Source organism: Diadema antillarum, unplaced genomic scaffold (genome assembly GCF_040938485.1).
Source record: "Diadema antillarum isolate AM-2024a unplaced genomic scaffold, OU_Dant_1.0 scf00000180, whole genome shotgun sequence".
Lineage (NCBI taxonomy): Eukaryota > Metazoa > Echinodermata > Echinoidea > Diadematoida > Diadematidae > Diadema > Diadema antillarum.
This window is the reverse complement of record NW_027271069.1, coordinates 3,267,939-3,294,964: the sequence shown is the minus strand read 5'-3', so window position 1 is coordinate 3,294,964 and position 27,026 is coordinate 3,267,939. Positions and strand designations below refer to the sequence as shown.

General features: G+C 40.1%; 1 protein-coding gene across 1 annotated transcript; it reads right to left on the bottom strand.

Moving 5' to 3' along the window:
• Positions 1-230: 230 nt before the first annotated feature.
• On the bottom strand, positions 231-19,979 carry LOC139723036 (uncharacterized). Its single transcript, XM_071634313.1, has 10 exons — positions 17,912-19,979; positions 16,781-16,976; positions 16,018-16,168; positions 15,048-15,145; positions 8,895-9,014; positions 7,817-8,110; positions 4,411-4,736; positions 2,495-2,682; positions 1,279-1,366; positions 231-341 (listed from the first exon to the last, which is right to left on the bottom strand). Exons 1-10 carry the CDS (start codon positions 19,867-19,869, stop codon positions 245-247), a joined length of 3,516 nt encoding a protein of 1,171 aa, XP_071490414.1. The 5' UTR covers positions 19,870-19,979; the 3' UTR covers positions 231-244.
• Positions 19,980-27,026: the final 7,047 nt, after the last annotated feature.

Genomic DNA, 27,026 nt, shown 5'->3' with positions numbered 1-27,026 from the left:
GCAGGAATGGTGTGAAACATGCAAGGACACACACACACACACACAAACAAACACGAACACACACACACACATAAACACACAAACAAACAAACATACACTAGTATTAAAATGCACTGACGTCAGGCCAGCCAAGGGTAGATTTTCAAGGAGGCAGTGGGCAGTCTAGGAGCTAGAAGGTTAAACGCCTGACAAAAGTGATTGCAGCACGTGGTACAGGTGAGGAACAAGACAATGGAAGCACTCATTATGGCATTGCATCAAGCAAGGCCTGGAACTTTGGTTCGCTGATCTCGGGCACAAGTTGGTCCATGGCATGGTCCAGGAATGTAAAGACGAGATGTCTGTGGGAGCAGGGAAACACAGATAAAAAAAAAATACACAAGATAGACAAACACAAATTTTGCTGTGTTTTTGATTTATTAGTGGAAAAATAAGCAAAGAAAATGGGATTCCATCGGGATTTGAACCCGAGACCTCCGGAGCTAGCCCGGTGCTCTACCAACTGAGCTATAGAAATCCCTTGTACAGTGTTCGTCCCAGAAACCCTTAATTCTCAATGCTTGAATGGTCAGAAGCTATAGCAGTGTGTATGTGTGTGACACACATGCACACACTTGAACCTGACATGAACCTCAAGGATAATAAATGCGAGGGATCACCACAGTGATGTAGCTTTTTGAGCATGTTACAAACGCAAATGCAAGGAAACTGACCAGTTTCTGATTTCACAGATTTCTGGAGTCGACTGACATCCCGAATTCAACAACGAAAATTTTTCTTCCAGTTATTCAAATGTGTTGTATGTCTTCTCCAGGGTGGTAAATCACTGAATTACTTCCTTTTTTTTTGTCTTTTAAGTGATAGCACTTCTCCATTCAGTGAAATATTTTACTTACAAAATATATGGCATATATGCAAACAATCCAGCTCACATTGATTAAACAATTGCATGAACAAATATGTTTTCCACAATCATCCAAAACTCAAGTGAACATTTTCCCTCAAGTGTCCATTTCCGACAGATTTCAAATTAATGAATAGATGCTTGCATCCAGTCATTTCTATTGCATCTGATTGACAAAGTGCCCTTCATCAATGTAAACAATTACAGAACATTCAATGTTTAACCCGTTGAGGACGGGCTGATTTTGCTACAACACGCATTTCCCATAGACATCTGGCCAAGTACACTTGGGACTCGTCCTCAACGGTTTAAGAAGCACCCATAACCTCCAACCCAAGTACGTATTCCCACAGACTGTTGTCTATCTCACTCACTTGTTGAGTTCTGCATCTTGTAGGGAGTCCAGCACCAAAGACACACCTTTTGTCAGGTCCTCCTCCCCTATCAGCAGGCTCAGGCCAACTAGCAAATAATGTGGAAACGCGAAATGGGACAACTTATGGTCAAACCTGCAATAGTGGTCACCTGTCTGCAGCAGCCACTTGCTCCTTATGCAGCCACCAACACCCACTGGAGGAGACAACGTACATTCAATGCTCCAGACCATTTCTACAATATATTAATACTTCAGACCTTCCCTTTTATGTGCTGTGTGTCTAATGCAAAAAGAGGTGACCTAATACATCTCCAGTGGGAAAGGACTCCTTGCTTATAGCGGCTACCAACTACAAATTGAGCACCTTCTCTCACATAACCAGAGCCAAACCTCATAATAGTGAAGGTAAGCAAAACCTTCTTAGAACAAGATTATTTTGCCTCACAAAACTCTTCATATTTCTTTGCTTTTGTACCCTGATTATAAAAACTGATATAACAAGGTACATGTAATTTAATTATCATGGTTTTTAAAATCTTAATTATAATGAGGGTTCCCTATCTGAGTAATCAGCTGATATTCTTTGGGTAAGAGTTTTATATCTTGAACAGTGGCCGTTTTGGCTTGTGATCCAAGAGTAGAGAAACTAAAGACGAAACGCTGTTTGTTATTCTTTTTTTTCCCCTTGGGGTGGGGGGGGGGGGTTGTCTTGACATCAATTAGTACGACAAACAAAGCGATGCCTTATGACCTATTGTACACATAATCTGTGGGCTGGAGACATGAATATCACGTTTGTTACAGATAGCATGAGATGACATAAAATTGTTCCTCACTGAGGAATGGTCCTGTTTTAGCATTGTCATTTTCTGTCATGTTGTCTGGCTTTACCAATGTCCACGAAAGGAGATACAGTAATGAGGTAAAGCAATGTCAAACGTTGTCACTGTTGTTGTTGTTGGTAGTGGTATTGGTGTTGTTGGTGTTGGTGTTGTTATTGTTATTGTTGTTGTTGGTGGTAGTGTTGGTGTTGTTGGTGGTGGTAGTGTTAGTGTTGGTGTTGTTGGTGTTGGTGTTGGTGTTGGTGGTGTTGGTGTTGTTGTTGTTGTTGTTGTTGTTGTTGTTGTTGTTGTTGTCGTCGTCGTCGTTGTTGTTGTTTTCGATCGTACAAAATGTTGCCTGGCTTCAAAAAGAAGACAGTAATAACATCATACCTGACACAGCGTTGTGAGTGAGCTCGTGCAGGGCTTCTCGCTTGGTCTGGAGCATCTCCTCCGCCGATTTGCTCTCACGCTCCTTGGGCCGCCACATCCCACCGGGCCAGAAGAGTTCTCGGAGCAGCGAGAGGTAGTAGCCCCACTGGGCCTCGGTGAATAGGAGGCCTATCTCATTTTCTAACCATCTGGGAGGAGGTAAAGGGGGTGCAGGGGTGAAAAAGGGGGATGAGGACACCACAAACACACATTTTAGTATACATGATGGTTCTCAACCCGTTGAGGACGAGTCCCGAGTATACTCGGGCAGGTGTCTATGGAAAATGTGTGTTGTAGCAAAATCTGTCCGTCCTCAACGGCTTAAAGGTGCGTAGTCCCGGTAGTGTAGAGGGCGCTGTTGATGATAATGCCGATCACCATTAGCATTGATACGAAGATTACTGAAGTTGAGCTGTCATCAAGAGTAAAGAGCGTAGGTGTTGCTAAGTAACTTTGCCTTCGTTGTCTTCTCTGCGCATCGTGCAGTCTGTAGTAATGCCAGGGAGTGTGCATCATAATGTGCTTCTTGTTATGACATCACAATAGAAGTTTGCTAAAGCTGTCATCCCACTTAGTCAAATCATTAGCCGAACTGTGATCCGACCACTGACTACAGTGAATCGGACTTCTTTGGATTCCGGAAAGTGGGCCACAGCATAAGCGCTAAAGAGGAGGCGATAGCGTAGGTCTCTATAGGAAACTTGCGCCGTGCACCCACGTATGCATTTGACTAAAACACCGGGACCATGTGCCTTTAAGATAATCAACACAAATTCCAGGCTCATGCAAGCTCATGGAAACATCTAAAGCCTGATAATCATCACTATGACACCAAAAGTCTAGCAACTTGCTTCCTTGATGTCATTTAGTTATTTTGTCCACCAGGAGACTGCAAAATACAAGCTTAGCTTTCAGGCATGTCTCCTCCATTTCCTGCAACTCTTTTTTTAATTCAATTTCATCTGCTTTTGTGATGCGAAGTATTGTTAATTTCACATATTTTTCTTCGTTACTACATTGTATTGATATTTTGTTATTTTGTGTATAAAAATGTTTTGCATTGTTGGAAATGAAATAAATGAAATGAAAAGTCATCCTGCATGGTATTAATTAACTGACAGAAAAGCTACTTTTTAAATTCCAGTAACTTACATGTAGGTATGCAGAACAATCCCTATTCCATTTTCATAACATATAGGAAGAAATGGTTCGTCAATGAGGTTGCAGCAATGACTTTGAGAGTGCAGAAGAAAAATCCTCCCACAGAAATATGGATCTATAAACTGGGGTGAAAATGTAATGAGTGGTGCACACTTTGATATTAGTTCACCAGAGCAGAGGAATCAATAGACAATTTCCTATTCATTTTATAATGATCCCAAACTTTTGAATCATGTACAGTGTAGAAAAAGACTATTTCAGAATATATGAAAGACTAAAAAACTTACCACGGTGACCCTTTTCACCTAATTTGAGTCCTTGTGTAAAATCAGAGCTTGCAACTTTTTGTTGGTTTTGTGATGTCTCATCGCATACTGATGCAACACAAACACGCAGAGAACAAAACTAACACTCAGTTCCATTAAAGGACAAGTTCACCTTCATATAAGTGTGGATTGAGTGAATGCAGCAATATTAGTAAAAAACATCAGTGAAAATTTGAGGATTTTCAGATAATCCATTCAAAAGTTATGAATTTTTGAAAAGTCAGTGCTGCCATCGCTGGATTACCAAGGAGACTACTATAGTTTGTGATATGAAGGTGAGGTTGTCCTTTAAATGCTCTATGCTTTACTTGGCATGTTTCAAGGGATTAAGAAAGGGAAAAATCAGCGTTTTTCCAAAGAACTGTCCTCTCCTGGTTTCTCGCTACTCACCTGTCAATTAGCCCTCCAATCCCAACTTGTAATGCCTTCTGCATGTTCTTGTCCAGAATGAAGCTCTGCTGTGTCAGAAGGGCTTCGCTTAGCACCCCATACACTGCCTGGTAGAGGGCGACATTTCCAGCCCCCAGCTTGCCCCTTTCCTTTGTCGCCACCCCCTCCTCCCTAGGCAGGGCGTCTGGGGCGTCAGAGCCATCGCCAGCCGATCGCGGCCCCAGGAACGTCTTCTCACTCTCCAGGTTCGGGGACAGTGGGGCAGACTGGGCCAGCTCGAGGTGCTTCTCTGCTACTAACAGCCGCATGGCTTTCTGTATGTGGGACTAGGGGCATAGAGCAAAGAGAACAACACTTTCCTTGAGTCCTACAGTATTTTGGCAAAAATAGCTGCCATCTCTGATAACCCTTGCTTCATCTTTTTCAGTAGTCTGTAACTGAACTGACGTGTATTTTACACGCGATGTCAAACAACTTTAACCCTAAACAGGCCGGGCTTTTTGACCTGTTCTGTGGCTGGGGGAGGGTTGATTCAAAATTAATTTATTTCAGCCACTGAAAGTGAAAATAATCATATCTTTTTGGAATAAGGTGAGAAAACTCTATTTCCACAGACTTTGTACACAAAATCACATTTTTGAGCCATTTTAGGCCTGACAAGCATGTATAAAAGGTTGTGCAGCGTCGTAACAGTAGGCCTACATGTATGTCTGATTTGGGCAAAAATGGGGTCAAAAGACGTGCAAGACTTGAAAGTATAAAAAAGTTGGTGTGGTCAAAAAAATTCGCGCGGCAGTGGTCAAAAAAATTCGCGCGGCAGCATGGTGGCAGAAAATGTCAAGGGGGGGTGGTTTGATTCAATCCCCCCCCCCCCCCGCCTTTTTAGGGTTAAGAGATGGCCCTCTCACGAGTGGAGTCCGATCTAATTTTTGCCAGTTTTTTACTTTTACAGTCTGTCTGATGTAAGTCATTGGGTCACTGCAAGTGACACTTCATTATCATACACATAAATATGTGAATGTGCATTATGTCCCAGTAGGCCTACAGCTTTGGTCGTGAAGGATCATTTTAAGAGAATCTTCTCCAACTTTGTTGTGTTGACTATACAAATCCACATGGTTAAAGATCATGCCAATAAAAAAAAAGGAATTTAAAAAAAAATGCTAAAGCAGCAATTTTGCCTCAATATTCAAACATAATTGAAAGAAATCTAAAATTTCGTCATTTCCTCACAGACTAGTAATTGAGACTGGGAAAGAAGAGTCTAATATCATTCATAAATTGTTTGCTGAGAACATGCAATGCCAATCTTCCTACTATGCCAAAAGAAAGCAAGTGACAAAAGAGTGAGTCTTTTATCATAAATGAGCAAAATGCATGTGTATTATCAAACAATATTGGTGCAACATCACAACACCTTACCAAACCTTGGCATGTGGGAAAAATGTGCTGGGGCAAGTCCATCTATTAATCCTTAAAATTTAGACGGAATGTCACTTACTGCCTTACGCCACATTACAGCAGCATTAAAACACCCACTTGGTAATTCACTGTAATTAGTGGCTACTTAATTGCCCTGCAGTTTCAAAGTCTAAGTGATACTCGGCTTCACCGGGTTATCACAACCACATACTGAGCTCGCAAGAAAGAGTTTAGTGTCCTGGATTACAAACTGTCACCATGTGTTCTCAACCGCAAAATCTGATAATATGACCAGAGGTCTTGTAGACACACATCGCAGAGAAAAACATAATGCATGTACTAGGCCTTGGAATTTTTGAAAAAGGGCATCAATATTTGCAGGGCTGCCAATTTCACGTGAAGGTTTGTCTTCCGCCCCCCCCCCCCTTCTTTTCACTGTAGGGAGCTATGACAATTTTACATTTTAAATGGTGCAATGTGGTACATACATAATATTAAAGGACAAGTCCATCTTCATATACAAGTGTACATAAGGATTGAGAGAATGCAGCAATATTAGTAGAACACATCAGTGAAAGTTTGAGGAAAATTGGACAATCCGTTCAAAAGTTACGAATATCTTAAGTATTTGCGCAGTCACTGCTGGAGGAGAAGACTACTACAGTGTATGATGTCACATGCGTACAACTATATAAGGAAAATAAAAAGAGAATTTCACAAAACTTGACTTTTTCAATAAAGTGCACATTTCTTCGACTTGCTACTGACGTATGTTAAGGGTAATGTTATTCCCCCTGCCTCCTGAAAGAGAGAAGTCGAGTGTTCTTTTATTTTGCGAGAAAAATGGAAATATGTTGAATTTTCTTTCTTCTTTCCTTATATCGTTGTACTCATGTGACATCACGAGCTATACTAGTCTTTTCATCCAGCCGTGACAGAGCAAAAACTTCAAAAATTCATAACTTCTTAACAGATTGTCCAATTTTCCTCAAACTCTCACTGATGTGTTCTACTAATATTGCTGCATTCACTCAACCCACATGTCTATCAGGGTGAACTTGTCCTTTAACTGTTACTTTAGTCAGGGCTGCACACCAACCCATTTTTTCTACTGGTCCGACTGGTCTGTATGACCAGCAGGTACTTAGTTTTTCCACGTTTTACAGGTCCATTCCTAAAAAAGTGACCTGGTCTGACAGTGATTTTTGCTGGTCAAGGACCATCGTTGGACTAGTGCCAGTGTGCAGCGTGCTTTAGCAATATTTTCCAAACATAACAGAATACATAGAGAGAGTGTGCCTGCAGGAAAATCTCAAAAGTTTGGGCTTTGGGCATATTGAATGTTCGGATTGTCCAGGGATTTTGGAGGCATTTCTTTTTTTTTTTATTAACTTTTTTGTTTTGGGGGTTCAGCATGAGAATTCTTTCATCAGAGTGAGACAGTTAAAATCTGGTGAATTGCGCGAGTCTCACGCTGATTGTGTGACAGTTGGCAGCTGTACCTTAACACAAACATAGGCATGGCACGATAATTGCACACTTGGTCAAGATGATGTACAACCAGTCACCTGACAAGAAAAGATGATGCTACTAGAATGCCAATTTTATGAACAGAGTGTAAGTGGAGCATTTGAGGAATGTTTTGACAAAGACAAAGAACCACAACAGATCCACCAGAACACGAGCCACTGCCTATGGATACTTAGTACTGTATACGCCATATATTTCACGAGTCTAAATTTTCGTGAATTGGGACCTCCCGACAATTTCGCGAGTGGTTAAATTCGCGATCGTGGAGCTCTGCACTGAATGGAGAATTGTATGCTCGTGCATCACATTCATACTCGGCATTAGAGTCAATATTTTCGCGTGTCTTTAATTTCGCGAATAGCAGCTGACTCGCGAAATTCGCGAAAATAAACACCTCGCAAAATATTCGGCGTATACAGTATCTTACAGTATCTTCCAGATATATTTGTAATACCTCTTTGATTTCATCCACACCAAGAAGTCTGTCGCTGGAACTGTCCACCACACCCAGGTCCCACTCGTCTTCAACGAGGGGCTGTTGGTCAAGAGCGGGCAGCCCCGTCTGCTTCTCTGCAATTGAATTGCGGCGGTCACGTGACTGGGCTGTACGCTGATGCTTGGCAGATCGGGACTGGGGTGGAGCAGCATGCAGGGGAGCAGGAGGGGGTGCATTTACCTTGGGCTTGACTGCCGGCGGGAGGGCGGTCTTGAGCTGGCCGACGAACCCAGTCACTTGCCGGATCAGCAGCTGTTGAGAAACCATAATCACCAAGACACTTTATATTTCCCAATCCCAAGTGTTAAATCTATAGTCGTATTCAATGAAAAGCTTTCAAAGATTTCTGATAAAGAAATCAAAACACTAGGCAAACTGCAAAATCTAACTGCAGTGACGTCAACCTTGTACAGAGCATTACAGTATTCTGAGGTTTGAATAGGCATATTATACACATTTTGGTGTTTTGGGGTGTGTTTTTTTTTTGGGGGGGGGGTTTGAAAACTACTATACCTTTCTTGTAATTGAGGTGTAATAATACAATTTAGGAAGGACAGTATTCTCCATGAAACCCACAGAATATTGGGGGAAAAAGTACAAAATACTGTAAAAAACAAACAAACACAGCAATAGTTAGATGCCTCTGTATTTGGTTGATAGACAATTTCTACATGATCTAACAACCTTCTCTGCAACTTGGCCAAGCAGGAGGTAGTGCACAGATGTCTGAAAACACACAGGTCCAAATGGCATCTGACATTTAATGAAATTTCAGCAAAGACTACCGGTATACAATATTTATATACATCAAAACATATCTGAAAGTAAATAATGACTTGTTCAGAAACATTCTTTGTATACAGCACTCTAATTTCTCTCACAAATTTCTCATCAATAAGCATAATTTCCAAGACTGACTTCAGGTGGGTGTCCTCTTACATAAGGCAATGGAATTCAAAAATTAAATACAAGTTGTTTTTATTTTGTCTGTGTTTTTTCTTTTTATTTGAATGTATGTTTACATCACCCCTCTCACCTTGTCTATTCTGGGAGTCTGGTTTGGTCTCCTCACGAACTCAATGTGGGCGTCGCCATCGATGGCAAGGAACTCCGCTATCTCTCGGCTGTTGTGGAGTATCCTGCGGTCAAGCACTTGCTGTACATGCCAAAGATTGGGAAATATACTGTAAAATTATTTTGATTCCACTCAATATGAACAAAAGTAGATGCAACAACGGACCATATGCACCATAAAAAGTATATGTGACTCTGCACCTCAAAACAAACAAAAAGTCGCCAGACATGAATTTTTAGTTAAGACCATATTCTGAAAGAGCAGACTTTAAGCTTTAAAATGATGTATAACTCAAATCAAATGGACTCTCCTAACCTATCTAAATACTGGAAAGAAAGCACAAACTCAGGAAAAGTGTGAACTGAGGAAAGAGGCTCTGAAGTACAGTGTCTATTCAAGCGCTTAATCTTTACCAAACCATGCTGACTGTGGGATGAATGGGACAAAAAACAGGAAGTAAACCACCAGAGTAACAACAATGAAGGGATTATCAAATTGAACTGAAATTAAACATGCCTCATTAACACATTCTATCCATAAGTAATGCCAACTTTCAAAGCAGTAGCACTATCCTTTCAAAAGTTAGTAGAGTTGAAAGTGAAGAGTGTGGAAAAGGTTTTTCAGAAATGAAAAAGGGATTCTAAAGACACACCTGATCACACTATTCTACCAAAAGAGTTCGAGATAAACTGCTAAAAAAACACACTTTCCTGCCAGTTTTATGATACCAAATTTTAGCTTAATGTAAAAGAAAACCCGCTCTTTCAGAAAATATGAAAGAGTCAAGTTCGGCTAGGTTGACCCATTTCACTTATTTTCAGTCCTCGCGCAAAATCAGTGTGTGCGACTTTATGTTCGTTTTGAGGTGCACGGTCACATATATGCTTTTAATACAGGAACTACATTGTCTTGTGCAGTCTACAGCACAGTGTATAAACACTGCATTGTCATCACTCTTACTCCAATATTGAATGTTGTGTTTCTAATTTATGTGAAAATATTTCTTTCCACCCTGGCTAGCTTTACATATTCAGATAGAACATCATCATTTTCTTTGCTACACAGGTAGTTTTGTCTAAAAGCATGAAATCTTTAACAATGTGCGGTCACACTGCGGGAAACCACACCTTGTTTCACTACCCGATATTTTACTTCGCGTAGTTTGAGCAGTGTGACCACAAACTTCTCGGGACGTAACCAGTGAAAATTCCTCCACCTGATAAGCTTTTCACTTCTCGTAAAACTACAAATGTGCATGTGTACTTTTGTGGAGTGTGAACGTGTGCAGCTGAAAGTTCGAGAAGTTTGTGATGTGATAATAGATCCATTTATATGGTTTACCACATTGTGCATTGTTTAATACATGTATACTGCTGTCCATTTGCATTTTTTTTTTTCGCTGTTAGAGTTCAAAACCATGGGTAGTTTGGTAACACTGAAACTAAGCATAATTTTGTCTGTAGTTTGACCCGATGCTCAAACTTCTGTTTTACAAGTTACTTAGTACTGGGAAGTAAACCACATGGTAGTGTGACCGTGACGTACATTGTGTTTAATACAGAATGTACACAATAAAAGATCACATTATACCCTATGATATACTGTCTTTCATTCACCGAATTGGGTGAGTAGCACATGATACAAGTGTATGTCTGGAAACTAGGTGTCAATGAATAGAGATTACCTGATCTACCTGATTGTGTCACCATAGCCTTCCTCTTGGCCTGTGGTATATTGCTGAACCCGAGTGAGCTTCCTACTAAACTTTTTAACTAGGTCAAGTTCAGATGGATTGTTGGATGCTGACAAAAAGAACTTGGTAACATAATGTCGCTGGGGTGACAAGACCTTGTATCTGCAATTTTGGCGAAAATGACTTTTTCAGATTAATGGCCAAATAATGGGTTAAGTGATGTCCTGTCCAAATCCCAACTGTCGTATTACAAAAATGAAGCCACCACAGCAGGTCAAAGGAAAGGCTATCCCATTTGCCACAGTGCTTTGGCCGCCATGTTTTTTGGCTCTCCTGAACATTTGACATTTTGTAGATACGAGGTCTTGTCGCCCCAGCGACGATAAGCTACTGTATGTGGAGTACCTTGCCATACAGTGGCTAAACAACCAGACACAAAGACACAATACATGACTGCCAACATAGAAACACAATGGGCATTCAAATTCCCCCAAGAACCAGGTATTGCAAGAGCATTGTTGTCAGTTGGCATGAGGGGGGAAAAAAATGAAGACGAAAACCGAAACTATCATTTCACAACGCGGACATGGCAGGCACTCCCCGATATGTTGAGCAAACAATGTCTGTTATGTTCCAAAGTGCAGGGTCTGGGACATCAGTCCAACTACACTGTAGCAGCACCTTGAATACAGGAAGAGGACCAGTATCCTGTGAGCAAGCTAAACCCTGGTCTGATGCCAAGGGTTCCCCGCCACAATTGCACTCTTCTCAAAATATTCATTGTTATCAGAGTTGAAATATGACTATATGACTGTGTCGTGTGCATACATAATACATGCGGCTTGAATCATGTCTACTTCTTGTGCCTGTAGTAACATTCCCAAATCCCGAGATGAATGTGAGATTACTTAATGTGTTTACAGACACTTAAGAAGCAAACAGGAATGTTCAGGCATGCATCTGTGACCTGTTAGTCTTCTATTCTGTTTTAGTATTCTGGTAAACTTGCACTAGCAGGCATCAGAAATTACGAGATTGCAAATTGATAATAAGAATCCGCTGCAAAAAGGAATAGCTATGTTGTTGATTTTTTTTTCTTTTGAAAACCAAATAGATGCCATTTTCATGACCAGTTGTCATTAATTCAATGTGTATCAATGTTCTAGATTTTTACAAAATTGTGCGATACATAAGGCATGTTACTACTGTACGTTGTTAGAAAATTATGTGCTGTACACGCTTTGTCGCATTAATCTTCAAAGAAGAACCTTCAGAGCTGGTTTCCTGTAAACAATGATTGTCTTATTGGTGGCTGGTTTTTAACAGCTTGTGCAGTTAGTTTTCAGATATAAGGTTGGACAAATTATAAATCACTTTAGAGTTTTGCGTCTGGAGAATTAGACTATAACAATATCACATATCAGAATGGATATCTGGTGACTAATCCAGGCATTTGTGGTGAGAGGTCATACTAGAGTTTGCCTACTCTTATCTGATATAACGAAGACATGCAAAGTCAGATAACTACATGTAGTTCAAGTTCAGAATGAAAATGTGTCACTTTGACTAAGAGAATGTTTTATCACATGGCCAACATGTTGGATTTTTTTCCAAGCCTTCAGCATTAAAATGTCACCTGACTGGGGTAACATAACGCACACACACACACACACACACACACACACACAAATCTTTTTTTCCTGACATGCACAACTTTTCTGCCACGATTAATTATAACTTTGATTTTCTAACTTCCTTCATGTACAATGTAGTTGAATAAGATTTTAATTTATGAGCTAAGCGATCTTGACAGCTCTTCATTTTATATCGCCTTTTTTACTTGGTTTCTATACTGAGCCTTAGTACTTTATAAATACTTGATATATTGTACATGATATTTCAGCTTGTTCTGCCTACACTGTAGTTTCAGCATTTGGATGACATATATTTCACATAATTACCTCTGACTAGGGAGAAGGTCAAATGTCTTCATCGCAGTTGTTTGTTAGTTGGTTTGTTTGTTGGTTTGTTTGTGTGTAAAATAACTAAACAACAGATTTAGATGAAACTTACAGAACAGGTTGAGAATGACACAAGGAACAGATGATTCAATTTTGGTAGTGATCCAGGAATTTTGCTGGATTTTATGAAGGATTTTCGATATTTTGGCAGGTAGGGTCAAATAAACTTGGGAGTCCAAGCTGCGCATTTTTTGAGGTTTGCATATAAGTGCACTGAAGTGCATGCTCTAGTTTCTGCTGGGGTGAGGTGCGCTGCACAGCTGGATGTTGACGACATTTATTAGAAAAAGGCTTCTACACGTAATGTTGTAAACGTATACCAGGTATTGGGAAATCAGACGATTTTCAGCATGCACAAGGGTGGAATCGCTGATCTCTTTGGAAGAACAAGATCAGTGGTGGAAATTAGCTACTTGGTGGAAGTTTGCGCTCTCAAAGTGCTTCTGTAGTTTGTTGAACTGTAATTTTTGAAGTGTCTTCCTCTTCAACACAAATGACTTGACCCTACGTGTATATGAACCTTTGGAAAAGCATGATTGATGGGTATTTGATGTGTAAGTGTCTGCATATCAATGTAAGGCATTCTGTGAAACATGACCTTTAAGCTGTAGCATACATGTATCACAATAACACACTCCACAGTTTTGCATCTAACTCTTTTTTCCCTAGGATCCACTTACATTGTAAGTGGCATACTGATAAATCTTTCACTTTCAGTTTCAGTAAAATCTGCTAATGTAAAGGATGTACAACTCTCTCTGAACATAAATTATCTTGCCATCAATACGAGCCCAATAGAGAGAGAGAGAAAGAAGAATTATGAGTGGATTCTTTTGAACTACATGTAATCATTTTGCTGTAGATATTACTTTCATATCTTGCTATCCATATTTTACAATTTACAAAACCAGCTAAAACTAAACTGTATATCAACCTACACAGGAAGTTTCCTCCAATACATGTACTTCACAGAAAGCTGCTAATATAATAAATCACGGTCACAAGAACAAAATCTTGTTCCACTGCATGAATAAAGACCATGCACTTTAACACCTCAGACATCAATAGCTGTGGTCCACATCAATTCTTGAATTTAGTACAGAATATGGCAACAATGTATTTATTTATTTTTTATTTATCTTTTTTTTTTTTTGCTTGATTCAAGGCATATGGATGACACAGTCATAGTCAGGCATACGCCAATGAGAGCGATCTGTTGAAGTTGTTGAAAGCAAAATGAGTGATTGAGTGTGCCGCTTGTCACTGACTGTGAGCATGCCGCAAAGGTATGTTAATTGTGACATCAGAGGCATGAAGCATACAAAAAGTACAGTTGTATCATATTATAAAATGGGTTCAAGAATGTAGCCAATTGGAAGCGCTGAAATGAGTCACGTGTGCGTGCATTAATTTCTTCAGGTATGCACTAAGAAGAGTCTCTCTTCCACCTCCCTGGCCTGACATACGTCACAATGTTTACACTAGCAGTGCGCACTCAATCAGTTGTTACAAGTGCGTCACGCGCTACTATACGCGCTGTCAATCCTGTAAACAACTTCTAGTTCGGGCCGCGGGCTGCCACAACAGCCGGCGGCCTTTAAAGCTTTCTTGTGCATAACAGTACGTGGCGTACGTATACTCTTATACGTACGTACAGTACTTATGTGCGGGATTTCCGAGTGCGACGTGCGTAAATGTTTGGGACGAACATCTTCGGACATCTTGACTTTTGAGCGAGTGCTACATGTAGCTGACTGGTATTGACCCACAAAGGTACGTGAATAATGCTGTTAGTTTTCGACCCATTTTATAAAACAAATGATGCACAGGATTATTTCGTGGCGTTATTGAAGGTGCGGCTCACTCTCAAGTATTGACAACGGTTGCAAACATGCACTCGGCTGCGCCTCGTGCATGTCGCACCATTGTCAACACTCTCGAGCGCGCCGCACCTTCACTAACACACTCTATCCTGTGCATCATTTGTATATTATCATGAGTTTGCACAGGAGTCAATGCACATTAGTGACATCAGCTGTGTGATTTCAATTTTTGCTCGAACAAAATTGCATGGTTCAACAGCAACCATGCAATGGTACTTTTAACTGCGTGTCACACGATGGGCAATCAACCGATCAGATAGCTAGAATCTTTTAAAAGGCATTGCACATTGTATAATATACATTGTAAATGACCAAGCTGGGTATTGCATTTAATACATAAAATGATGGCATACTATACATACTGCACATACAACAAGAATGCACCCCAAAGTAACCCCTGCCCCCCCCCCCCTAAAAAAAATGAAATAAATAAATAAATAAATAAATAAATAAATAAATAAATAAACAAACAAATTAAATAAATAAATGACAAAAAAAAAAGAAAAAAAAATCTCACCATCAGGTAGCTCTCAAGGGACACCCGTTTCTGTTCCTCGGCGGCTGCCCCCGGTCTCGCCAGGGGCAGCACAGACTGTTTGGGCACATTCTTGAGACCTGATACACGATGGGGAAAAGTGGAATGGTAGGATTTCAGCATTAATGACCAATCATAGAGGCTGCCCATGTAATACTAAACAGCCCTGGCACTTTCTTGATTTTACTTTGTTGTACTTACTTTACTTTATGATGATATAGGACAATGCCTGCTAACAAGCCCAAGCTTGTGATCTCATAGGTTTATACATGTACATTTCCTGTTACTTATCAAGGTGAATTACATTGGGAAAGGATTTTTTTTTCCAATTTCACTCCTGCAGACCTTTGTGTTTAAATGAGTGGCAAGATCTACTGCTTTAGAATGAAACCCAGTTTCTTCAACAAGTCTTTGACCCAACTTGCCACAACAGCATTGATAGAACATGAATAGAACAGTCTGTTGGCAAACCAGCTACATTGTTTCTCCTTTTGGGGAAGTAATTCCTTACAGTGTTCTGCAAATTATTCAGAGTCTGGTGCACATAATCTGACCCACAGCACAATCCACAGGATTATTCTCAAAACTATTTCAATGAGGTAATACATGCATGTAAACAGAGTGATGTGTGCAATACTTTTCTACTTTTGCAATTTGAATTGAATGTTTCAATGCTCCACAAAGAAAACTCGTGCTGAAATGACAAAGAGGTATTGTGAAGCAGTGTACTAACGGTGTAGCTGTATGTGCAATACACTGGTACTGTTCATTACACAAATGATATGCCTTTCAGGGGTATACTACGTGTATTACACGTGTAAGATACCTTTCATTGGTACTGTATTACACGTGTAATATACCTATCAGAGGTCATACAGATGTAATATACTTTATACCTCTCATGGGTATTACACACGTAATAGTAGGTGTCAGGGGTATTACACATCAGTACCTTTCAGGTGTCGCCGGAGAAGAGGATTATTGCTGATCCTGGCATGCAAGTTGACAAACTCTCTGTAGCGTCTCCTCACCTCCTGCTTGGTCGTACTGGTGTAGGTGACATCCAAATCATCTGACACGGTCGGTTTCTTCAGCAGGGTGTACTATGGACAGGCATATAAAGGCAAAAACGGAACATATAACATGCCTGTGATTTGGATGAAAGAATGACTTGTCATTCAGTTATGATGTTGCGGTTCAAACTTACATTTTTCATAATGAAACTCATCACACTTTGAGCTTGATACTAAAATCTTGCAATGAACAAGTCATTGCTAAACAGAGGATAGCAAAGTTTATGAAAGGCTGCACCTGGCGATTGGAACATGTACATTGTATGTACACGCTCACATTTCTGATTGAGCCTTTGAAATTATGTTTAAAACTCAAAGCATATAAGTCAAGCCGACTGACATCAGAATGACAATGTTGTGTTATAAATGACAGAAAGCTCTGATAAGCAAGTCAAGTCAGTCAAGTGCTAAGCCACGGGACACAGGTTCAAATGTGCTCTACTAGTGCTTGTTAACCAGTTGAGGACTAGTCCCGAGTAGTATACTCGGGCAGGGGTCTTATGGGATATGCGTGTTGTAGCAAAATCAGTCTGTCCTCTATAGGTTAATGGTTGATATGCATGAGTTGCACCTCATACTGTAGGTTTACAGATCATCTGAGTAATACAGCAATATATGATTGTATGCTGGATTCACTCTCACATTTATGATGAAAAACACAATGGGCTTCTTCCCACTGGGATCCCCCATCCAGCTGGTGGTCGGGATGCAGAGGTCGGCTATCTTCCACGAGGCCCACTCTCGAGGTATCTCTCCCCCAGGAGACTGGGCTGCCTTGGGGCGGGGTGGCTTGTCGAGGAGAGCGGGCTCAGTCTTGCTTCTAAGCAGAGTTAGAGGTCTGTGGGTGTGATTTAAAGTCAGAAAGAATCATTGATTTATGACTACCATTTTCCATTCATCACTCTACAAATGTAAATAATTTCTATACTAATCAACTCACTGCTACTACTATCACTTTAATAGCAGCATGCCTCTAAACTTAACTTCACACATCAGAAAAGGGAAAGTTGAGCTACATGTTGCAATTGTCAAGTGTGTAATAAAGGCAATTTGAACTAACTATAGTGAAGATCAAAACTCATCAGCCATAATGTACACTGATCATTTATAGTTTAAGTCTAGTTGGTTAAAGGGTGTGTACAGTTCTGGTCGAGGGGAGGATTTAGCTTTTAACTTTTTGCGAGATATTCAGAAACTACTCTGTGAGCTGTCAAAGAGCATGCAATTCTTAGGGGTATCAAAAGTTTGATGAAAATCAATTTTGAAATGGCTGAGATATCCAAAAACAAAGTGAAACAAAGAGATCCTAATAAACGGCATGGCCTGTCTCCTTTTATTATTATCACTTTTTTGGATATCTCAGCCATTTGAAAACCAATTTTCATCAAATAAACGTTGAATCCTTCTTAATATTATATGCTCTTTCATATCTTATAAGAGGTTTCTCACTATCTCACTTAGGAATGTTCAAAACATGAATCCCCACCTCAACCAGTACTGTATACAGTCCCTTTAATGTAAATTTTGAATGCATAACTGCACATTGTACATCAATTCACGCATGCATAATAGAAGAGATATGTTTAAACATTTTTACTTAAATATTTTAAATATTTTCTCTTTGGGAAAATGTATATTCTTATGGTCAAAACATTCCCATCATGCCTTACCGATCTGTGGCTACACAGGATGGATTTTATGAAAAATGACATTATCCCTTATGGGGATTAGCACTTTTCATAATACTTTTTAAAAATCAAAGGCGATTCTTACTTTGTTGACAGCGCTGAAGAGCTCGCTTCTGTTTGAGTTGCTTGACCATCATCCTCTGCTGTGTCACTGGAAAGTTCACCTGAGGGGGTTGATTTCACTTCCTGTAGCCCTATTCTCTCCTCTGGAGACATGTCAGTATCTTCCATGAGGAATTGCACTTTGGGGGGCACAACATTTTCAGAATCAGAAATGGATGATAACGAGTCTGCAATTGAGTTCTTTAGAATACTTTGGACCGAAGCAGATGGATTTTCCTCTGAAGGAGTGAGGGAAACGCCCCCATCCAACTGGGTGAGGCAGTCTGCACTGAAACACGATCTCATCCCCTCGCACTTTGTTGCCTTGGTTACCATCTTGGAGCAGTCAGCATCCACAATGTTCTCTGAAACACCACTGGCAGACCCGGATGAGCTCGCCTGTCCAGAGGTGGCACCTTCGAGGTGGAATATATTGGAACCTGTCGAGGCTGCTCGTCTGTGACATCTGAGTTGTTGCGCTGATTTCCCATTTGACTCTGCCTCTACGTTCAAATCCTGATCTTGCGTAGATGTAACATCCAGCGACTCTTGAACACCTGGACTCGATGTGTGAGCATCAACGCCAATTACATCTGCCTTCGTGATTGGCATGCTTGGTTCCATCATTGTCATTGGCACTGTCATTAGGCGAGTGAGCTCAGAATCAGGACCTCCACACACTCTCGGAGGTTCCACTACATGTGAGGGGTTGTCCCAGGCTTCATTTTTCACTTGTGTCTCTTGAAATAAACATTCTGCTCCCTCTACAACTGGTAGAAGATCTTCGGACTCGGCTTGAGGTACATTTTGCTCACTGGATTCCAGTGTCTTTTTCTCATCAGCATCAGCTCTACTGGCCTCACAATCACTCCCCTCACCTCTCCCTTGTGCTACGCATGATGGAATTTCATCGTTTGTGTTGCCCTTCTTGGTTTGTTGAATCTGGCGAAGGTCTTTGTCAGAAAGAGCCCCGTATACCTTTTTATCATCAACATCATGACCATCTTCACATGCTGCCTTACCACCATTCTTCCCATCACTTGAGGAGCTCTTGTTTTGAGGTTGATCTACATGATGTAGCAATGGCTCATCAGTCAAAAGGAGGATGAAGACTTCATTCACAAACTCTGGATCAGAGACAAGATCGACCAATGGTTGCAGAACATTGCTCATCAAGAAATCTTGCAGGAGGAGCACAAGAGTTGAGCAAGATATAACGTCTGGAGGTAAGAGCGCCAAAATAAGGCAATTGGCCATCTGAGAGAGGTAGCTCTTTTCGGATTCCACGTTCTGCACTGCAGGGTGCAGGATCGCAAAGGTTTCATAGATGGACACTATGGAATGATTCGACCGTTTTACCAGTCTGGATCGACTGGTTTGAAGTCGCCTGTAAATATCAACATGGGCGCGAAGTTCATGCAGAAGGCTGCAGACAAAGTGTCTCCTATCAACAGAGGACAAACGGCTACTGCCATTCTTGACCAGCGCCTTGAAGTGGATGAAAACATTATGGGAAAACTGATCGTCGTCGCTCAGCAGACGATACCACTCCATGACAAAATCTCTCATCATCAAGCGAATGTATTCGGCAATCTCATTTTGGAGAATAGTTGGAGCATCATCATCGACAGCACGATCTACTGCCTGACCATGGTCAGTTTGTTCTACTGCATACAGAGGCCTGTCTTTGGCCAGGTGAGGCAACAGAGGAATTAACTTGTCCCACCTGTAAACAGCTGGCCTGTTTCTCAACCGCGCAGCAGCCCAGACGCCCAGCGCAGTCCCACATGCTAGCATGAATGTCAGCCCCTCCGTCACGATGGAAACAAACACAAAAACCAGCGCAGAGATGATGGCGATTATCCTCTGTCTTGTATTGAGACCTCCAACAAACTTTCTAACGAGGCGTAGTTTCTCGCTCATGCTCTGCAGCAGCTCCATGTTTAGCTCTCTAAATTGGTCATTCCAGCATATTTCACTTATGGCCGTGATAAATAGACCAGATCAGAGCTCAGTTCACACTCCCAATTCGTAGTTCTTCTACCCGGCGACACCGGCCGACGCGTGCGAGAGAGAAGGGACGACGCCGAGTGAATGAACACGGCTGCCCTTGTGCATTCATCCACAAAGTTGGGTTGCAGATACTCCGCGCCCCGTACTGCGTAGGCTGTGCAAAATGAGTCAGGGCAGAATTTATATATGGCAAGCCTTCATAGCATTAAAATCCATGTCTGGATGGGATTCGTTCTTTTACGTGAATGCACGCATGTAATTCACTGACCGAGAAGTCGATCATCAGTGGCTTGCAAAATGTGCTAGATGTATCAGCCTAATTACTTTTTTAAAGTGAATTATTTCTTGCTATTGATTTGTTGTGATTAGCCAGTTTTAATGACGACTGTTTTTTAATGTAATTATCAGTATCAGAGCATATTCCCAGCCCTGTACATCATAATTTGGATCTTGCAAAAAATATATATATTTCCACCCAAAGTCCAATATCACTTAGGCCTATAGCACGAAGAAGCAGTTGAAAACATTGTATTTGATAGATTGATGTCACGAATTTGCACTCTAAAATCCTCGGAAACAACACGAACGCTTGATTGCTATCAAATATTTCTGCTTCAAGAATCATTTTCATGACATTTTAGAATAAAATTCCTATTGTCAGTCTCTTTCTATATTTCTATCAAGAATGTCATATCAAGAACCGATTCTGAGCTGCAAAAATCAAAGTTTTGATCCAAAGTAGGCTTAAAGGCATAATATTTACCATTCGCAGGTGAAACAAACATCCAGCATTAGTGCTTTAAAATAGTTCTTAGATGTGAGTTAGGAATAGAAACAATCACTGTAAAAATTTTAATCGGTAAAATCGATGTTACGTATTGTTAAATATGCAAAATGTGAACAAATGTTATAATAAAAATGCTTCCAGACTAAGCCGTCTAATACAGATATCGATCCCCTTGTATATTATCTTGGTCCTTATCGTAAAAATTTATAGGATGTTTTGTGGTACAACAGACCTACACATACGCATTAAATGTCATATCTTGAATTCTTTTTTTAAATCACTGTTCCCAACGGTAAACAGGGCCTTTAATATTTTCTTTTCTCATCAAAAGCACATGTAAGCCTACCGTATTCAATTCTTTATGTCTATAGACTTCTGAGTAATAATAATGATAACGAATGACAATACATTCTTAGAAGGCTTGCCATATGAAATATGTACATGCTGCGTACTGTGTACGTGCGATGTTAACAAAAAATCACATGCATGGCAATTTATTTACACAAAGGTCGAGACCAGCACGGCACTGGTCGAGACGAGAGCAACTCCCCCTAACTGGCTGGCCTTAAAAATTCTTTCCACAGGATTTTGTTTCTTCATTGTTTAGTCCGCCCACAAAACTGCAAAGAATGCGCTCTTCGTGCTTTCATTTGAACAATTCACCTGATGAAATGTTTGAGATAATCCCCCATCGTCGGTAAGCGGATTAATTTTACGTGAACAGGAGCCGTGGACCGGGGGTGGGGGGGGGGGGGGGGGGGGGGGAGCGGCTACAGCCTTGCCCCTCCCCCCCCCCCACACACACACGTTCACACACACACGCACGCACACACACACACACACAGCACAACACACGTACGCACACACCTTTTTTGTGAAAAAAATATAAGGAAAATTAAACAAAAACTCAATTCACTGAGCGTTCCGTTCGACGGATTCTTCCACCATCAAACACAAGCACTACCACCGCCGCACCACCCCCACACATCGTACACATACAAGTACAAACAGATCACACGTAGGCCTACACACACGTATACCATTGTGTAGTGTGTGAATTGCTGAGCATCGGTTGTGGACGTTTACCTTGCTGATTACTATGTGTCAAGTTAATCGCGAACAGGTCGAATGCCGTAAATCCTTTGTAATAAGACGTTTGCTGTAAGTAGCCTATTCATAAGAGTCTGTTACACCTGGGAAACTGGTTGTTTATCTCAAGAGCCGCAGAACCGGGGGCTTGGGGCTGCACCCGCCCCCCCCCCCCCCCCCCCTCCGCGCTTCTTTTTGTGTGTGTGTGTGTGTCAAAAAAGGAACAAAATAAAAATAATCACAACACCCATGGATTTCCAAAAGTTCCATTCTATTGACTACTCCCGTATAGGGAAGAGCTGGGGGGGGGGGGGCGCTGGGTCTGCCCTCCCCCCCCCCCCCCCCCCGCGATGATGTTCTGCGGCCCTGAATCTGAAGGTATGGTTGATTTTTACAGGCATGCATCTTTCCAACAGGAGGAAAAACTTTGTTTACTTGGTTACTGTCATTTATATATTTTTTTTTAAATAAAAGTCAAAGTGTATTCAGATATTGACAGTCCTATAAGTATTGCATTCCAAAATCAATCATGCCCGATGGGAGACTGTGTATGCACTATTAGGGCCTATACTATATCATGAGCCATGAACATCTTGAAAAGTTTATTGGATAGGCCCATATAAGTGTTCTTGTTTACGATCTCGTGTGGTAATTTGAATTTGTATTTATTAAAATACCTGGTAGGCCTAATGAGGCTATTTAAAGTAAAATGCTGATCAATGCTCGTATCAATTGGTTTTAAGATATGAAATAGAATTAAAACAGAAATAATGCATGATAGAGGTTTGATTTCAGGTGGATATGAAAAGGGGAAGAAAAGGTATGTAGATGTTAAACATGTTTTCAGGAAGCAGTGTTTGGTCGCAATAATTATAATCACAAGAGCGAAGAAGATGCTGTTGAAACAAAAAATCAATATTTGTCAAACCCATTTGTTGGCGAATTGCGTGAAATGAAACTGCATGCATTTCCAGTCATTCGGGATATACACGTACTTATATCATCATCTAAAACTTAATACGCAACTGGATGGAAGCCTGTTGCAATTCTTGAGTTGTCCACCTGCTCTTGTGCAATAAACGTCTGCCAAGCCACGAATGGGGGAAAATGTATCAGTTTCGGCCCGGATAATATGGTGCAAGGTGTATTTTTATGGATGGAGAGATAAACAAAATGTATATAACGTATATACTACACTTGTTTTAGTAATGTCACATGTGCTAGGTATTGTATATAATTATTTCTGCTTCGCATGCAGAGGTTTTTGCATAATTATTATGAAACTGACAGTGTATTGAACAAACTTCTCTTCACAATCCCCATCGTTATTCCCCGTGCGTGTTTGTACAAGAATTTTATCGTCAACGGACAATATTATCAACATAGTGGTGAACTGACTTTATCTTTTCACATTCCCTTTTCCCACCTTTCACTCTTCTATGTCTTAATCACCTCTTTCTCTTTCTTTCTGATGTAAAATAGGTAAATACTACACTGTAATATATATATGTGTGTGTATACACTAAACCAAAGTTCACCCTAGCATTTTTGGATATATCTCAAAAAGTATTTTACCGATTTTCATAATGGATAGGGAATTTTATTACTCATAACATGAATGGCATATCATTACCACCAGATATCATTATTGGTGTGGGAAAAATGCATTTTATGTCAAAATGCATAGAAAAAAAAAGTTGCACTTGAGGTTATATGAAGCATATTGTGTACATTTCCTACATATCCAAGTTAGCAAATGACCTTTTTGAATTGTTATGTAATTCTCAGGAGTTTCTTCAGGTATAATGTGCTTCCCTATTAAACTAACGTTATGCATACTTTTTAAACAATAGGTCTTTTCAATATGAAAATGTTGGTCGAAGCCATGTGCTTTTTAATTCCAATTTGGGTTGATCACATTAATGTGCTTATGGCTATTTTGCATCATGCCGCGTCTGCAAATTTTTGAAAGAGGGAGAGCTACAGCCTTCCTTGAAGCTGGGGTTCCGGTTAAGGAGGTGGCCAGGAGACTGGGAGTTTCGCCGGATGCCATAAGGAAACTTAGAGCAAAGTTTCAGGAAACTGGAGAGGTCAAAGATCTGCCAAGAAATGGCCGACCAACAGTGACATATGTCAGGCAAGATATTTCCGTAATCAATAAGGCATTAGTGCAATTTTTTCCATGCATTTTGACATAAAATGCATTTTTTTTTTCACACAAATAATGATATCTGGTGGCAATGATATGCCATTCATGTTATTAGTAATAAAATTCCCTATCCTTTCCCGTTTGATTTATGAAAATCGGTAAAATACTTTTTGAGATATATCCAAAAATGCTAGGGGGAACTTACTTTTTTGTTTGAATGTGCCATGTATAAACTATGGCAGCAATGGACTGAACCAAAACATGGCGAGGCGGACTGGTGCAAGGACAGTTAAATATATTGCCAGCAAAGTTTGCACAGAGACGTGGATGTGATGTTGGGTATAGCACCCCTTTAATCAAGCTTTCGGGCATAGCCCTTCTTCAGAATCTACAATGACAATAACAGCATATAAACAAAAGCACATGTTTTTTTTGATAGATTTAATGGGAACGGGCCTCAGTATAGAACACCCCCCCCCCCCCATACACACACATACATGTATAATATACACCCGGCTACATTATTTTCGCACAGACAACAGACAAGAACGTATACCGAGCAGTAACAGAGTAAGTTCCGTTTTGTGATAGTATTTTAGTAATATTATGTTTGTCTTTATTTTGAATTGTTAGAAATGTTTGAAATTTTGTACGGTTTGTATAGTTGTTATGTTCAGTACATTTTTGAATGTATAGAATTAAGTTTAGTTACGTTTAGTATGACTTTACACCGAGACTGATTACTGATTTTGTTTATTATTGTCATTGTAGATTGTGAAGAAGGGCTATGCCCGAAAGCTTAATTAAAGGGGTGCTAGTCAACATCACAGCCACGTCTCTGTGCAAGCTTTGCTGGCAATATATATATATATATATATATATATATATATATATATATATATAAATGTATATATATATAAATAAATATATATATATATATATATAATATATATACATATATATATATATATATATCAACAATAATGTCACAATAGAGAAATGCATTAAATGCCAATTGCTTGATTTTAATTCAAAATCCGAATTTTCGGGGGCCTCCCCCTTCGTCAGGGATGACAGTGCTAAGGGGGAGGCCCCCGAAAATGCGGGTTTTGAATTAAAATCAAGGCAATTGGCATTTAATGCATTTCTCTATTGTGACATTATTATTGCTATTTCTAGTACCGGTACTGCCAATACGCGGAGCAACTACAATATATATATATATATATATATATATATATATATATATATATAATTATATATATATATATATATATATATATTGTCATGATATGACATATTTTGTATTTGTCACGTAATAATTTGTCTCATTGTACTACTGGTTATTGTGTAGCTCATGTAAGAAATTGATGTTATGGCAATGGTTACAAAAGAAGTGCAGCTTTAAAGACAAAAGCTTGCATCAAAATAACCATATAAGGAGATGTTGCGATGCACAATCAAAGTAAAAGAGAGTGATTTGGAATTAAATGTTTTAGGGATGAGTAAACCCTACATGACGTCAAAATACGAGGAAAGGGTATCCCTGGTAGTATGCCTCATACTATCTGGTATGTGGACGTCATTCACGACGTCAAACACAAGTTTCTAGCTAGGTCAAAACAGGACCACTTCAAAGAATTTTGGTTTCCGTGGACAGGAAGTGATGACGTCAAGCAGAGGCTTGACCAATGCAAAATGAGATACTCAGGAAAGTTTTGACAGACAGAAAACGCCAACCAATAAGAAAAGGGGGCAGGACTTCTATGAAAACTTTCTAGGAAGTCACTTGACTTCATTTAATTAATTTTACATGGAGACCTATGGTCCAACAAATGTATAAATATGCAGTGTTTGGGCACAAAATTCAGATGCCACATTATTTGCGGAACACTCAGGACCAGGCTACGGTACTTCGAGATTGCGAAGTTAGAGTAGCAGAGTGTTATTTGGAATCAGTGTGATTCAGGGATTGTTGCATTTCGGCTGGGACAGCCTGACCATCCAGCAGAGAATCTAGGAGGATTCGAGTGTAAACACCAACAACTGTTGTAAGTACACGATCATTTAATTGAAGTTGTTTATGCCTTGTAAGTTCCTATGTAATTCCCGATATTGCATTGTATGTGTGATGGTTGTATGTCAAACCGAATTTTAATTGCATTGTGAAAGAAATAGAGAATTAGAACAACGCTAAGATTTTAATGGGCTGATTAATCACCCCTATTCCACATTGAAAGATAATTATCCATGGTGAAACATTATTATGGAAATTATGTGTGGCTAATCAATGTTGATATGATGGAATATATAATCATATGTTTTGTTTAAGTTATATGAATAAGAATCAGGAATAACTAAAGACCACAAATTATAAGGGAGGTATCATGTTATTAAATTAACAGGGTGTTTAGGGTTCCAGGGAGAGAGCCACCGTTTAGGGTTCCAGCGAGGACCAAGTTTAGGGTTCCAGAGAGGACCAGAAGTAAGGGGAGACGACCCGCTACTTCAGGCAGGGCATCGTCTACAACCTAGAGCAACCAAGCACGGGAGCTTCTAGAATAAACCAACGAGCAGAGCAACCAAGCTCAAGATCAAGTGGAATTGGAAATCTGTATTCAAGTTTGTACCATGTTATTATAATTGTAAACGACCATAATTTGAGACGAGTATAATAAATCTTATTGCTTGTTACATTATAAGAACACTGTGTAATTGGCTACTTATTTCGAGGCACTGTAGTTGCACAAGTTGAAGGAGTTGATTGAGTGAATGGTCTGCTTAACAATCTGCTGCATTTAGAGAAAGTCAGCCTTTGACTATAGAAAAGATCCCAGTCGCAGGGAGGACTTTCGTTCCCCACATTCAGAGGAAAGTCCCCTGTGACAAGAATTGGTGGAGAACCCGGGCAGCAATTGTTAAAAGTTAATAACTAGACCAGTCAACTCATGTGCAACTGATAACTCGAAACAAGAAGCCAAAGGTTAGACCGCCAGTGGCCACTTGTCTGGCCAGTGAGAGTTAGGCTCAAGGTCCAGTGTCTTAAGGTCAGATTACATT

Bases quoted from the DNA above. Each gene is read 5' to 3' on its own strand.
- LOC139723036 (XM_071634313.1), bottom strand. From the start codon at position 19,869: ATGGAGCTGCTGCAGAGCATGAGCGAGAAACTACGCCTCGTTAGAAAG. The intron at 16,977-17,911 runs GTAAGAATCGCC...TCACACCCACAG, and splicing joins TCTTCAGCGCTGTCAACAAA to ACCTCTAACTCTGCTTAGAA. The intron at 2,683-4,410 runs GTGAGTAGCGAG...ACCTCCTCCCAG, and splicing joins ATTGGAGGGCTAATTGACAG to ATGGTTAGAAAATGAGATAG.